Source organism: Dermacentor andersoni, chromosome 8, assembly GCF_023375885.2.
Source record: "Dermacentor andersoni chromosome 8, qqDerAnde1_hic_scaffold, whole genome shotgun sequence".
NCBI classification, from domain to species: Eukaryota; Metazoa; Arthropoda; class Arachnida; order Ixodida; family Ixodidae; genus Dermacentor; species Dermacentor andersoni.
The window spans coordinates 118,049,100-118,064,892 of NC_092821.1; the positions used below are offsets into that span (position 1 = coordinate 118,049,100).

The 15,793-nt window shown below is 51.8% G+C and overlaps 1 protein-coding gene across 1 annotated transcript in view; it reads left to right on the top strand.

Moving 5' to 3' along the window:
- The first annotated feature begins 291 nt into the window (after positions 1-291).
- Positions 292-15,793, top strand: part of LOC126529158 (ras GTPase-activating-like protein IQGAP1) — a 35,400-nt gene continuing 19,898 nt past the window's right edge. Inside the window, exons 1-5 of the mRNA XM_050176754.3 lie at positions 292-1,580; positions 4,821-5,029; positions 7,433-7,715; positions 9,408-10,016; positions 10,748-10,912. Coding sequence (XP_050032711.2) covers positions 1,071-1,580; positions 4,821-5,029; positions 7,433-7,715; positions 9,408-10,016; positions 10,748-10,912 — 1,776 coding nt within the window. The 5' untranslated portion in view covers positions 292-1,070. The remainder of the gene's footprint in view (positions 1,581-4,820; positions 5,030-7,432; positions 7,716-9,407; positions 10,017-10,747; positions 10,913-15,793) is intronic.

Here is a 15,793-nt window from a genome sequence, read left to right on the forward strand (position 1 = left end):
TAACACGTAGAGGAGAATACTTGGTGAACATAGTCGCCGACCTCAGAGTCCGCGAGAAATAATCGATTGGAAAGACCGAGTCACGGAATTTGTGCACCTCGGCATGGTGATCATCATCATCTGCCATTGCCATACCGTATAGGACAAAGGGGTGTTCCCGAGATATCCCGTTTCCGTTGTCCTGCGCCAGCCGAAGCTGCGTTACACACGCGATTTTCTTTATCTCATCTTTTCATCTAATCTTTTGCCACTCTCGATTACCCTTCCATTCTGAGCCGTTTTCCAATTTTAAATGGTTACGTAAGGTACAAACGAAAATTGAAGTGTACGTGGGGATTGCGTGCGCGTAGAACGAAAACAAGGACTTTGTGAAGGCAATAAATGCTTTTATCTCGGGAAGGTTCTGAACGGAGTTATCTGTTCTGTGGTTCGTCGTCGCCGAATAACACGACTTGCTCGTGCAGCATTGCGCGTTCCATCGAACTGAGTGGCAGTACGACCACCATCACTGTCTCGCAGTTTGCGGTCACAGTTGTTGCTGATGTGTCTCGAACATGGCACGTACCCACTACGGGGATGGTCTCTGTATATATATACTGTTCTTTGTTGTAAATATGGCCAACATTTTCTCGTCACGTGATTCACTGCCTACCCAATGAAAGTCCGGCCTAGCGCTAGCCACCGAGTGTCCGTAATCTTGCGCGACCTCTTGCAAAAGATGCAGATGGAGCGAATCAGATAAAGAAGAACGAGGGTAAAGAAGGGACAAACAGCAAGAAAGGAACGCCGTGTTTGTGGTGCGTGTGTGATGTTTAACGCTGCCCGTGTCGCTGGCCCCGCCGCCGCCACCAAATTCAAACCGTCACTGCGGCTCCTCGCGAAGAACGACCGTCTGTCAGTCCAGGACGGCTAGTTCCCGGTACGTTCCAACGTCTGCGGACGAGCATGGCAGTGCGCCGGGACGTCGTGCCGGCCTGCTGACCTGACCGAAAGCGAAGCACGCGCGTAGTACTTTTTTGCGAGCGTAGTAGTAGTAGTAGCGTGCGTGGAAAAAAAAAAGCGACGCCATCATGTCCACCGACGCCGACGACGAAGAGCCGCGGCCTTCTTCGGACGAGATGGACGAGAAGCGTCAGCTGCGGATGGCCTACCTGTACCTGTGCCACCTGGAGGAGACGCGGCTGTGGCTGTCGTCGTGCATCGAGGAAGAGATGCCGTCGGCGACCCGGCTCGAGGAGTCGCTCCGGAACGGCGTCTACCTGGCGCGGCTGTCACACTTCTTCGCGCCCGGCGAGGTGCCGCTTCGCAAGATCTACGACGCGGACCAGAGTTTGCACCGGGAGCGCGGCCTGTGCTTCCGGCACACGGACAACATCAACCACTGGCTGAACGCGATGCGCGCCATCGGCTTTCCCGAGCACTTCTTCCCGGACCCGTTCGACCTGTACGAGAAGAAGAACCTGCCCAAGGTCATCTACTGTCTGCACGCGCTCAGCCTGTACCTGTTCAAGTTGGGCAAGGCGCCCAGGATCGAGAAGCTGATGGGCAAGCTGCACTTCTCGGACGAAGAGGTGGAACAGGTATATGCGCGCGTTAACGTGTATACGCCGCGATTGTTGCTGCAGCTGTTTCGTGCGCGAGGAAGGGCGTCGTCGAGAGAGCGGGGTACACACAGTTGAGCGATCGGTTCTTTAATGCGATGGCATTATACTAGTCACACCCGCTCCGTTCTTCGTCGCTGCAGTGTCGAAGCAAAATGAAGTAGGCCGGCCCACGAGGTAGTATGACTGAATGCGGAGTTACGTGGGTCGATGCTGTTATATCGCCTGCCCCTTAAATGCCCTGCAATGTTTGTTGCAGCTTTGTAAATGCTCGGGATGCGTTGTCAGCACCTCCGGTTTTTTCTTGTGGAAGAATTCTGTAGCGGTAACTGGGAATCGGACCGGGGGACCGTGTCAGTTCTGAATGTACCGTGAAAAATGAGACATTTAAAGCTGCAAGGTGGGCTTGTTGGAAGACATAGGCGACATTTCCAGCTCTTGTAAAAGGAAAAGAAAAAACGCCTCAGGAGGAAATGGAAGGCGTTTAAATATATAACCACAGTATGCATGCAAGGCGCCGGGGAGACACAGATAAGGAAAATGTAGAATATTTCATAAAGCTTACATGATCTAAAAAGAAGGCGATAAGTGCATAAGCAGCCCGCCGATTTCTCTACGTTACAATCATCGGCTGTAACACGTATGAGAAGAATGAATGGTAGAGCGCATGTGCGATGTTTGCCAGCGCCCTTCCCTGCGCTGCCGTTATTTTTATCTCACATCTAGAGCTCCTTTTTCTTTTCTTACAAGCACTGGAAATACCACGACTGAAAAGTAGGGTTTAATTTACGGTTTGCTTATGCCTTTTTATTGAGCCGGTGGCAACATCACTGTTGCGAAGAGGGAAAGTTTAACTCCGGTTGGCATGGCGGCTGAATCAGCGTTTTCCGTGGCCGCGAAGTCTACTACCATTTCCGTGGATAATGTACAGGTGCGAAAGAAAGCAATTGGAACACGGGAGCTAGCTGTGGCCGAACTACATCCCAATGTCCTCTAACAGCATTGAGGCTGCTGGGTGGCATTGGTATAGAGTTCCACGGCTCCCGTGTTTTAATTATGTGCGCACCTGCACACCATTATTGCAACGTACGGCACATCTTGACCGTAGAAAGAATGTAAATCGGCTGTTTAAATATTACAAAGCGTCGAACTCCTTGGTGGTCACTTTGTGCCGCGGGCATAACCAAAAACCACCTCGAACATCGCCAGTCGCGAAAATGCCGCACGCGCGCATATTTCCCTGCTTTGCCAAACCATATGACCGAGCTATCTACCTGGACCGTTCTCTCGTCACGGTTCATTCATTCAAAGTACGCCTAAAGACCATCAACATGTATACACAAGGGAGGAGTCACACAGCATTTTCATGGAACAATCCAACTTAAGAAAGAGAAAATTTAAAAGGTGCACCCACTGGTTCTCAAATAGACACACGTGTATACCTGGCCTGGCGTTCGGCTTTCTTCAGGGACGTACGCATGGGAAAGGAGACTGCGCCCTAAATTCCCGCCGAAACCCTCGTGAGCACAAAAAGAAAAGTAATGTTGGGGGCGGCCGTTCCCCACGTGGCGCCCCAAATGCATTCATTGAGAGAAGTTCGGGTTGAGGACAAACACCCCTTTGCAAGCTTGAGGCCCCATAATGGCCGAGCACCAGGTCGGGAGCGCGCTTGTACTTGTTTTACCGGTAGGTACTCGGCGGCAGCACCTACCTCCCACAGCCGCGGCGGATGCTCTTCAACAGGGCCGGCTGTAGTTGGACAACTAGCGGCGCCCACGGACAACTCGTGAAATCTCTAGTGAGCCCCCCATTCGAGATGTGATCCTGCGCGAAAGCCGAACGCCAGGCAAGGGAACGTCTCTACCCAATAGAAAAACAAAATACCGGTGCGTTTCCGGCGCCTACCGCTAGGAGCGACACTGCGCGCCGCAAGCGCCATAGGAGCGGCCCAAACATCGTGTGTGTGTGTGTGTGTGTGGGGGGGGGGGGGGGGGGGGGGGTGCGCGTGTGTGTGTGCGCGTGCGCGTGTGTGTGTGCGCGTGCGTGTGTGCGCGTGTGTGCGTGCGTGTGTGCGCGTGTGTGCGTGCGTGTGTGCGCGTGTGTGCGTGTGCGTGTGTGCGTGTGCGTGTGTGCGTGTGCGCGTGTGCGTGTGTGCGCGTGTGTGTGTGCGCGTGCGCGTGTGTGTGCGCGTGCGCGTGTGTGTGTGCGCGTGCGCGTGCGCGTGTGTGTGTGCGCGTGCGTGCGTGCGCGTGTGCGCGCGTGTGCGCGTGCGTGCGTGCGCGTGTGCGCGTGTGTGCGTGCGTGTGTGCGCGTGTGTGTGTGTGTGTGCGTGTGTGTGTGTGTGTGTGTGTGTGTGTGTGTGTGTGTGTGTGTGTGTGTGTGTGTGTGTGTGTGTGTGTGTGCGTGCGTCTGTGCGTGCGCGCGCGCGCTTCGACGCGAGTTTGGGGCGCATGGCTCCTCTCACAAGCGCATCACTCCTGAAGAAAGCTGAACGCTAGGCCAGGTACACACTTGTGCCCATTTGAGAACCATGTGAGTACCCGGCGGTGGTGGGAATCGAGCGCACAAACTCCCGCCCAATTTTTATTAATCGTACCATGGGAAACCAACAAAGACACCAAGGACAACAAGGGCAAATTACTTGTACTTAATAATTCAATTAAATGATAAATGGCAAATGAATGTGGATGAAAAAACAATTGCCGCAGGTGGGGAACGGTCCCACGTTTTGCAGTGGGCATAAGATAGTCTGATGATGATAACTATAGCAGAAACTTCCTTACGTCAAACGCAGCCTCCGAGATTGTGCGCCGCATCGCACGCGCATCCTGGTCTCGAAGGCCGTGGTGGAACATCAGTGTAGGAACTCGTTGGCTATATACTCCATAACTTTCTGGCAACTGCACTGTTGCAAGGCACAACGAGGAATATGCACACTGCTGACGCGGACGAGACTTGGGGTGCTATTCTGGACATCCTCAAATACCACCATGTCGTCGAATTCTGTAATGGGGGGGGGGGGGGTAATTTTAAGCCAATCAGAAAGGCCGTAGCAGCCCTCTGGGCCAATCAGAGATGACAACATGGCGGAGTCAACAGTACGGAAGAACTTGAGAATGCCCAAAACAGCATACCAGCGCAGACTTCCAATGGCTGCTTACTGATGACGATAACGATGACGACGGGTTGAGCTTGACGAGCTCCAATGGCTGCGGACAGGTCCGGCGCAGCCTGGTGCTCAACGCCGAAGTGACCATGCCGGCGTTCAGCCTCATCGACGGCATCCTCGCCAAGGAGACGAGCGCCGACTCCTCGGCCGTGATCGCCATCAACACGGCCATCGACAAGGGCGAGGCGGACCTGCTCTTCGAGACGCTCTCGGCCCCCGCCGCGCAGCTCAAAGGCGTAAGGCCGGAGAACGTACACAGGTACGCATTACGCGCCTCCCGTCCGTTCACAGTGCACTTGTGTAATTTACGAGTCGTGTCGTGCGAAACTTTATAAACCGCGGTTTGTGTCCTGCGCGCTGTTTTTCAAAGCACCCTGATGCTGATCCCGCCACGAGTGATGCACCCAAAAAGATGTCAGTCATGACGTCACTGGTTAGCCGGCCGCGCATGCCCTTCCCCTCCCCCTTTCTTGAGATTGGTTTCCGTTGCTCTGAAGCATTCGTCGCTGGTTATGTGAAGGGCACACATCTCGCCCCTCAAGCAGCGGCTGGCTGCCTCGGCGTAACGGACGCCAATCTCGAAGACCATGCTTTCACCTACGTACTGCAGGCTCCGCAAGCGAGCGCCGACGTCTTGATCCCTTGACGACACCGCGTCACACGCACTGTGCACACCTATTCGTGCGACGAGCACCGAAGAAGAATAAAATTTCCTACTTGATCGTTTCGGTTTAACTTTCAACGCAAACCTTCCTGTATATAACGCGCACGTAAATCTAAGTGTGAGAGCGTTCCTTGCTTTCTGTCCCATCGGAATTCTGCCACCGCGGCCGGAAGTCGAGCCTGCGACCTCGTGCTTTGGTTATCAGCTTACAGAAGGCCGTACGTCGCCTCCAACCCATTAAGGCGAGTGGCCATTTCACCTGAATGCGGCACCAGGACCTTGACAATATCAGTGGCAGATCGGTTGACTCGTGTTGTGGACAAGCACGTTGAACGATTTGCCGCCTCTCTTTCCACTATCTCACAAGCTCGCTGGACGCTGATGCTCTTTACGTTACGTTGCTTACCGCAGCTTGTTCGCAACACATTCACGCGCAAACAGCCAAACTGCGCGCGTTTCTGTGACGTCATCAACAATTGTTTACGGCAAGGGTATATGTCTCGGCCTGGAGGCCAACGCTTCGACAAGGGCACTTGTCTTCGCCAGGGCAGCGATTCGTTATCGCGACAGAGCGCCCGTATGTCTAGAGCGTTGACAGACAACCAGTCAGTCGTAGCCCTGCAGCGAAGACGAATTCCCTGGTCGAAACGGTGGCCTCCAGGCTGAGACACCTCTTGCTTGTGATCGTCAACTGTTGATCACGTTACCGTCTTCCTGTGCACCTCTGAGTTTATGGGACATTTGATTTGAGAGCTGCTTTAATCGTTGTCTATAGCATACGCTTTCTTGAAACCTTCCAGGTGGGCTTCGGCAGAGATTAGACGCATAGGATAAAGGCAGAGATTATCTGCCTTTAGTCCTGTCATTCAAGACCAAGTTATGTCTGAAACAATGTTGGAAATAAATAAATAATTATTAGTATTCATAATTATTACCTAATAAACTATTTTCATAAATAATAAACGTTATTAATAAATAATAATGATTAATTAATAAATGAAGCACAGTGGCACCTGCGCCAGGCATACTTTCAGGCTCAACTGAAGACGAATATGCTTATCTAAAATAATGAGTATCATAGTAAGCTTGAGTGGCGTGTGTAGTACCTGGTGCTTGTAGGGTACATTCGTGCTGTCGCATGTTCATGGTGAGACCTTGGGGTTATAGCAACACTAATGTTAAATAATTATTCCAGCACTTAACTTGTCTTGCATACACCTTGTATTTAGTGCATGTGCCGTTATCGCTGGTTTTCGTGTTCGTTTGATTTTATTTGTTTTAGAAGCATATATACTGTTGTCTACAGGAAGACCAAGCAGGCGGACGGGAGTGTAAGAGAAAATGAGAAAGCAGCACATGAAGTTTGCAGCAGTTAACAAATGCCTTCATAAGTCTAAGTAATCATTAGTTAATACGTTTCACGTATCAGAAACAGTGGAGTATATATGCCATACATTACATTAAAAATTAATGGCTCAGTGAGGGACTACGTCGTGACATAAGATATTGCAGTGACAGTTATTATGCCATAATGTTGTCTCTCACTGAGTCCCTCAAGACCGCAGTGCACATTCAAAACAACTTTCAGATTTACTAGCGACATAATCGGAAAACGCATTCCATTCATGTGATCCCACGGGCAAGTAAACGGTTTTCAAGCAGACGTCAGTGCGTGCAAAACCAGCGAGCCGGTTCTGTTCACGTCGCTACCAACACTCGCGGGAAGAGAACGGTTCGACGGCGACATCTCTCGCAAAAAATTACGCACGAAATGCAACTGCACCTCAACAGAGAGTCTACTCAAGTCAACAAAAAACGCTGTAAAAACGCGATATATATATATATATATATATATATATATATATATATATATATATATATATATATATATATATATATATATATAATTTGTAACAAATTTCGTAAGGGACGCGCGTTCGTTTTTCTCGACCAAGCGTGCTTACCGATGGGCGCGCACCCTCGCGGGCTCGACGGCAGGTACCACGAGGTTCTGGAGCGCGCCAAGGCTTCGAAGCTGGGGCAGCGCGCCATGCGTCGTCTCGAAGGCGGCGAGGACGAGTCCGAGGACATGTACGAGCGCCTGCTCAGCCTGGCCGAGGTGCAGGGCTACGTCCTCGAGACGAACGTCAACGTGCTCCTGGCCGAAATCGACGCCGCCATGGACCGCGGCGACGTGGCGCTCTTCGGCCAACTCCTGCTCACCAGGGAGGACCTGGGCGTCCACGACATCGTCGAGGACAACGTGCCCGCCTACTTTCAGGTGCGCCCTCTGATCGATGCCCCGCCTCACGACACCCTTTTTGCAGTGCGCGGCGAAAGCTAATCAATGCTAATCAAAGCTATGGGAGCCAACGTGCAGACACGTTCCTGGACAGCTCTTCGCAGACTGTCTGTCTTATGGCCGACGCCTGGTTAAATGAACAGCTCATGTCGATCCTATCCACAGTGGGAACACTGTCGGTTCCCTTGCACGCCTCGTAGCTATCGCTGCACTGCAAGTTGGTTTTAGAGACTGTGTATAGACATGAGAACGTGCGTGCGACGGCGTCAAGATCGATGGCGATAATGATGGCCGCGGCGGAAGTTGCGGAGCCCGCGTGAGCTAATCAAAGCTATGGAAGCCAACGTGCAGACGGTATCAACCCCGCAACGTTTATCAATCCGCGCCTGTGCCAGGCTGCTGTCGCTTTCATACAAAAAGCCGCGTATTAAAGGCAGTGATTTAGTATGTTATGAGATAGAGAAACGTTTATGTGGCGTTCAACTACGGTAAACGACGGTTGCCACAAATCCGGGGGTGTAGAGGTAGCCGGGGCTTGCGGAAAGGACACGTCGGAGACATCAGGCAGGCGACGTATACGTGCCGGTTCGTTTTTCGTGGACAGCTCTTCGCAGACTATCTGTCTTACGGCCGACGCCTGGTTAAATGAACAGCTCATGTCGATACCAGCCACAGTGGTGACACTGTCGGCGCCCTTGCACGCCTCGTAGCTTTAGCTGCACTGCAAGTTGGTTTTGAAACGGTGTATAGACATGAAAACGTAGGTGGGACGGCGTCAAGGTCGATGGCGATGAAGATGGCGGCGGCGGACCAGTCCCGCAGGCCAAAGAGTTTCTTACAAATCGTTCGGGAAAACTAGCGCCAGTGTCGATCTGTGGAGCTGCGAACTTGACAGCTCAGCGTGCATGAGAGCGACGAGTAGTTACATGGGTCTGCCTAGAATTCCTGTACTTCTGGTTTCAGTCGACTTTGTGACTTTACTAATAGACCATTTTCAACTAAATATTGCGTGCTAAGTGCAACGATTCGCAGTAATTTTGCACTTTCGCTCAAACTTGTTGCCCTCAAGCGTCTAGAAAAAAAAAAGATATTGCTTTCAAATTTAGAAAATTAAGCGCAACGAGTATAACGCCAGAAAAAACGTCTGAAGCCACAAGCCGGAAGATTAGCCAAAGTCATGTACTATACCCATCATTCTCATATGGTATACATAGCCGAACGATCGCAAGAGCCAGAATTTCATCAAGTAACTTTTGTATAGGAAAGCCCTGTAGGCGCGCGCACGGTTATTGTTCAGTAGGAACCAGTACCCAATCTTCAAGGCGTGACGTCATGAAGATGCGACAGTGCTGCCGCAATATTTACTTCGGGAGCAATGTGACTTTAACGGCGCCAAAGCTTTTCTCGAGGCAAGATAAAATGCACGCTGCAGAGTCCAATTTGCAACAGTTATACCTGGCAAAGCGAAACCTTCGAACATCTGAGAGCGGCGTCAGAGCAAGATGGAAATCAATTGCTAACATACTCACCATGCTTGTTTTGCCTGCTCATATATAAGTCACGTTTGCAAACAAAGCTGCAAAAAACGGCAGTTAAACCTCTACCGCCGATTTCCCTCCTTTCCCCGTCTTGGACGTCATCATTTCTCTCTCTCTATTTCGTCCCGTGCAGGTCCTGGCCAAAATCAAGGAGGACGCCGAGGCGAACAACAACCCTTTCGCGCTGTCCCGCAGCGACCTGCAGGTGGCCGTGCAGCTGGCCAACGAGAAGGTCGAGGAAGAGACGCTGCTCGAGGCGGCCATCGAGGCGGTGAACATGTCGCTAGACTGCGGTCGCCCCGAGGACACCCTGGAGGCCCTGCGGGACCCCGGGGCCCGGCTGCCTGGCGTGTACCCGCTGGCCGCGGCCCTCTACCACAACCAGTTCGCGTTCATCCGCCGCGAGGCGGGCCACAACCTGAGCCACGAGGAGCTCATCGGCGGCGTCCGCATCCTGAACGCTATCGCCGAGGTGAACTTCGCGCTCAAGGCGAGCGGCAGCTTCGACGCGGCCGCCTGCCTCGAGAACCCGCACGCGCACATCGCCGACGTGCGGCCGCAGAGCCACGACCGGTACCTGGCGGCGCTCAAGGCAGCGCTGGGCGAGCGCGCCGACGGCTTCCTCACGCACACCGAGATCCAGGACGTCGTGAACGAGGTGAACGCGGCGGAGGACAGCGAGGCCGACCTCGAGGACGCCCTGGAGCGCATCAACGACGCCGTCGCATTGGGCACGCCGCAGGTATGCGCGCGATTACCGAGCTCTGAACTCGATGTAACGAATTAAGGGGTCTGGTCATAATAGCGCGTCCCTGACGTCGTCGATCGTGCTGGACGCGCTGCAGGTATACCTGTGTTGCGGTCTGACCTCGATATAACGAAGTAGCCGTCCGAGGACTATAATAGCGCGTCCACGACGCCGTTGTTTAGCTCGTCGAAGGTCTGTGTAACGCTCGATATAACGAATTCGCAATGGGAGCGAAATATCGCAGCTATGCCGCCGCGTTGAGTTACCCACAGGTAACTATACCTGTGGCTATACCTGAGGCTATACGCGCTCGTGTATTGATAAAAGTAATCAGTTAAATATTAGGTTCGTTATAAGCGACGTGCGCTATATAGATACGAAGAGATAAAATAAGGGGGGCGCGGTGACTGGTACTCGCAAAACTGCATCCGTTTTGTCGGGACACTGCCTTGTGTCGCGATGGGCCGCTTCATTGCTCGAGGCGAGCTTTGTTTGCTCTTCATAGATGGCGTACGGCGCCTAGAGCGCATGCCGTTGTGTATGATGCTCCGACTTTCTTACTGGATGTTAAAGCGCATTGCATCACGTTGGTATAGGTGGGCACGTCGCGTGGCACCAAGTCTGCACGTTCAAAGTGACATCCCGGACTCCCGGACACCTCTTTCGTTGAAAGCACGCATCTTAACTTCTGAAGGTGCAACATCGTGCTCGCACGCTTCTTGCAGGCCACCATGGAAGCGCTGCTGGCGCCAGCCGCGGGCATTCAGCACCTGAGCCGCGACCACGTGCTTCTGTATCAGGACCTTCTGGAGGTCAAGCAGAGGTCGCTGGACGATGAGAGGCCGCTCGGCGTTGAAGACATTCAGAGCGTCATCGACACTGCCAACCAGGTAAAGCGCACGGTGTTCTTTTTTCCTGGAGCGCCCAACGGAACCGCGTTTAACGAACGGCTGAACTGAACGGCTCCGGAGAGGAGCTGACTGAGCAGAGCATACGTCTAAAGCAAATCTCATGATGCGCAGCTCAGCTTCGACGTTCCTCAGTTTGAACGCAGGAATGTTTTCTGTGGGGTGTATGCTTACGGCGAGCTGTGAAACGGTGGTGCCAGCACGTCACTAAAATACCAGAGCCGATGCCACCATAACATCCCCCCCCCCCTAAACTTCCTCGCCCCTCCTTTTTTAAACATTCGCAGGGGAGGGGGGACTAGAGAGGTGAGGAGCAGGGGTTAAGGAGTTCGTCATTAAAAAAAAAAGACCAACCCTTCCCCTACCGGAAAATGGGGGTAAGCGAAGCTTGCTCTGCGTGCACCTGACCTTTATTTATTTATTTTTTATTTATCAATACTGCAATCCCCATTGGGGATTTTAGCAGGGTGGGAAACAATACATATGTAAAGAATACTATAGCATAGGCAACGAAAACAATACAAATAAGGTTAACAGAGCTTGAACATAGCAGTGGCACAGCAAGAAAACAAATTGTTACTCAATACTTGAAACAAACGGCGAAAGTGATGATTTTAAAACTTTGTCATTGGTTAGATGATTCCATTCAACGACTGTTCGGGGAAAGAAGGAATACTTAAAACAATTATTACGTGTACTAAATGGGGTTATTGTTCGGCTATGTCGCTATGTCAAGGCGAGCGGCAGCATATAACCAGATGAAAAAGTAATTATTCCCGTGAGATCTGTCTTATAATGACCGTTAATAAGTTGAAAAACTTATTCGTCACGGTTACGTAAGCCACGGGTAACGGTGCTGGATTCCTTCGGCCTCCCGCTCCCTCAGCTCGGGATCTCCTCGATGCTGTCGAATTGCCTCGGTTCAGGCGGCTCTAACGGCTGGATCTGCGCGTCGATGGCGAGCCCTTTCACGGGCGCGTTCTCGCCGCCGCTCGTCGAACGCTGCCAGTTCCTCGGGGGAACGCAAAACGAGTGGCCGTCCCATCCGTTTTCCGAGAATGAACTGAACGGAAACGAAGCCGGCGCTGCGCCGGCTTCGTTATGACGGAGTTCATCAAAATCTTTGGAAAAGTGGCACAAAACGCAGTCAGCGCACGAACCTTTGTCAAGAATAAGGTGAAGGCTGTGGCTGAAAGAAATAAGTTTGGTTTCACAGGACACTTTTTTTTTCAGAAACCGTGCTGCTCGTGCGAATGATAAATTATCGTCTAAATTCTTTACTAAATGTGACAGCGAAATATGCCCGAGTAATTTACAAGGAATACCAGTGAGAGAAATGGGGCGGTAGTTGAGAGGCGAATTTTTGCTGCCGGACTTGTGAAGTGGGACCACCTTTCCGACCTTGCAGTCGGGGGGGGGAGGGGGGGGGTTATTAGCGTCACAAAGATTGCTCGAATATTTTTGAGTATTCGGAATGAATAAACAACATTGATTTTCAAATATTCTTCTTACGTTAACCAAGTCAGCGCCAGGGCTTGATGACATCCTTAACCTTTAATAACATTTTCTAACCCCAAGTGGCTCAGTTGTAATAAAATGCATAGCTTGATAATTGCAACACTCAAAGCTGGAAGCACAGTGTCAGGGCACACAACGAAGTTGCTGCAGAATACAGAGGTCAGTACCCGTGGACAAGCATTGCCGGGTGTCGCTGATTCAATCGGCTAACGCGGCTGAATTATGTTTGGGTGGAATAATAAGGCGGCAAAACATTTTCGGACCATTTATTAGGCATTGCACGTAATGTGCGCTGTTGAAATTTATTTGAACGCGACAGCGTTAAGGGCCCCGTGTCCCCGAAAATACGGCGTCGGCGTCCAGCGTCGGACGTCGTCTCGGCAAAATGATTTTCGAACTACCCATACCCAGGCCCTCCGTGGGGCGCAAGGAAGTCATTGAACTAACGGAATTTCTCAAGCTAAAATACGTAGAAAAATCGTAAAGTACGACTTACAACCTACAAACATGATAGGGTCGGATTATAATTTGAATATACGAGACAACATAGTTATGTTATGCAAAAATTCAAACCAACCCCTTTTACCACGTTTCTACCATTCATAGACCGCCCACGGCGTCCGCCATTTGCGCGCGCCGGCGCGCAAATGTCTTGGAGGCCTCGGAGCGGCGCGCCCGTTTCCTTGCAATACTTCCAGATGGCGTTCGCCTCCGCCACATCGCGACCTACGGAAAAGGTCGCGTTTCTACCAGAAAGCCCGCCTTCGTGCATAGCGTACGCCGCGAGCGAGCGGTTACATACGCTGCAGTTGCCGGGAAGTGTGAGAAGCAGTCAGGGATCTTTGAATGCTATCGGCGTTCAACGCTTAAAGGTGAAGCTTAAGCGTCCTCCAAATTTTTGACAAGTTTCTTTAGCTTCTATGTAGGTGGTGTTCGCGTCCTTATAAACATCGAATTTCGAAACCGATGTCGCAGATAAAGCGTATCGTGAAAGCTTGACGGTGAAAGTGCATGGGTATAGCAGGAGGGTGGCGACAAACAGGCCGAAGACAAATTTACAGTGACCCATGGGTCTATACGCAGGCGCACATACATTGTATATACTTCGCCGTGATCGAAAGTCGACGTGACGATGCATGGCAGGTATTTTGAAATGGCGAGCAGTATACCCGCGCTTCCGCCTTGGCGAGCGAGACGAACGCAACGGGAAATAAGAAAGCGAGATTTGTCAAAGATTTCACAGTCGTGTGGTTACGTGAGACTGTAACCGAGTTTCCATCAGTGCATAATACCAGCGCCGCAGCAGTCGACGAGCAAGCGCCTCGCGCTACGTAGTTGCACTACGTAGCGTAGCGTAACTACACTACGTAGCCTCGCGCTACGCTACGTAGTGTAGTTACGTGAGCCACGTTTCCGTCAGTGCGATAGTACCAGCGCCGCAGCTTTTGACGAACGGGCACGCCTCGCGCTACGTAGTTACACTACGTAGTGTAGTTACGTGAGATTGTAACCACGTTTCCGTCAGTGTGATAGTGCGAGCAGCTGTCGACGAGCCGGCACCCCTCGCGCTTGCTAATCGCAGTTTCTTATGCTAGCGAGCAGCACCGAGACTTACGACACTGTATACATGTATACCCTCGCGTGTTTTCTACGTAGCAGGGCGACGACGTGATTTCAACCTGCTGTTTTGTCCAATCACTCCGCTTTTTCTTGAACATCAGCAAAATCACTGCGAACATTGCCTGTAGTGCACCAGATATATTTTTCGAGTGATTCAAGGCGGAGATATCAGTTATCTTGCTTTCGACAGTTAGTTGGCTGTAGTTCTCGCGTCTTTCACGTGCGATTTTGACTCTGACCTTTAAGAAGCTCAACTGTTGCTCGCTTTACGTCTGTAAGCATTTGTAGGACAACGCTAACCTCTTCCGACGATTAATGGTGAATTCCAATGGCAGACTCGGAGCACTTCCGGTAGTAGTATTTTTCCTGCTCCTTGAGGAGCAAGTCTATTCCATTGGCAGATTGAGAGTGCCTCCCGTATCTCCCATTGGCGGATAGGGAGTAGCTCCGCCGCTAGATCCACTCCCCGGAGCAGAAGCGCTCTCTACTCCGCTAAAATTGACGGAGTCGACCCGAGGTCGCTTGATGTCAGGCCACCCACTGCCAACGTATATCGCTATGGCGCGCGCGCCCATGAACGCGAATCGCGATCTCTCGGAAGCAATGAGTGGTGCTTCCATTCAACTTGCGCTTTTACCGCTTGCGGAGAGCGATGCTTCATCTATAACTCAGCTCCCGAATCGACCAGCGGGGTCTGAAGCGACGAAAAAGCTTCGGAAGCTATAGTGTACCGAAGCAAGCTTTCGACGTATCATGTTTCGGCCGCCGACCAAGAGACCGAAAGTTACGCGTTTTGTCGATGACGTCGTTCGTCAGTATACGAATGAAGAGGTAACAACGGCTCCTTTTCAGAACTTCGCATTTTAACGGCCTTTACAGTAGTTAATGAAACGCAATTCCGAAGGCACTTCAGGCTGTCTGATGTGGTGCCACCGAACTGATCGCGGGTTTCGTTGCGTCTCTGATGTTTCCGACACGCTATATCGCGGCGGACAAAAGAAGCAGACTTACATGCGGTGTGACTTCCATGGGAGCGCAGGAGGCTAAAAAGAAACACGAATGAACTTCTAAACACAACGCACGCGCGAGTTCAAGCCGAAAACCGCGAAAACTGCGAAAAACGCGAGGAATGCTGGGTGCTTGGGGAAGCGGATGTGCGTTAGCGCCCCCTGCCAATCGCTCTGGCGGGAGCGCCTGTGTTTCAATCGCAGATTTAATTCTGTTGCCCTCCGCCGGCGCCAAATTCGTCGGCCACTTCGAATCTGCCATTAGAATTCACTAGGAGTTTCAGCAACACTACTCGATGCAGGAACGTCTTCGCTGGATTTTTGCACTTTTGGAGACCTCGCGCGTTATTCGCGGGGTCTCCAAAACAAAGTGGCTGGAAAGCGGCAACAGGGAGCGATTGTCACTCCGTTTAGATCGTACAGAGCCAGTCTGTTTACGCACCTGCGGAGCGAAGAGACGCAGAGCGCAAACCGTTTTGCCACGAGCGATTAGTCCGTCCGCGGGCTGCTTATTATGAGGTACGGGATGTGCGTTTCTGCCGCTGTAGTCGTCCCAGAGGCGACGAGCGCTCCCTCTAGCGGCAAACCATGGAATGGCGACAAGTAGGCCACGGCGCATGAGCTGTAGACGGAGTCCTGAAGATCTTCATCAGCAACAACGTAGCGTTGAGGACAGATATGCAGGGGCCGCAGAAGGCGAAACAAGGGCCAGGATCAG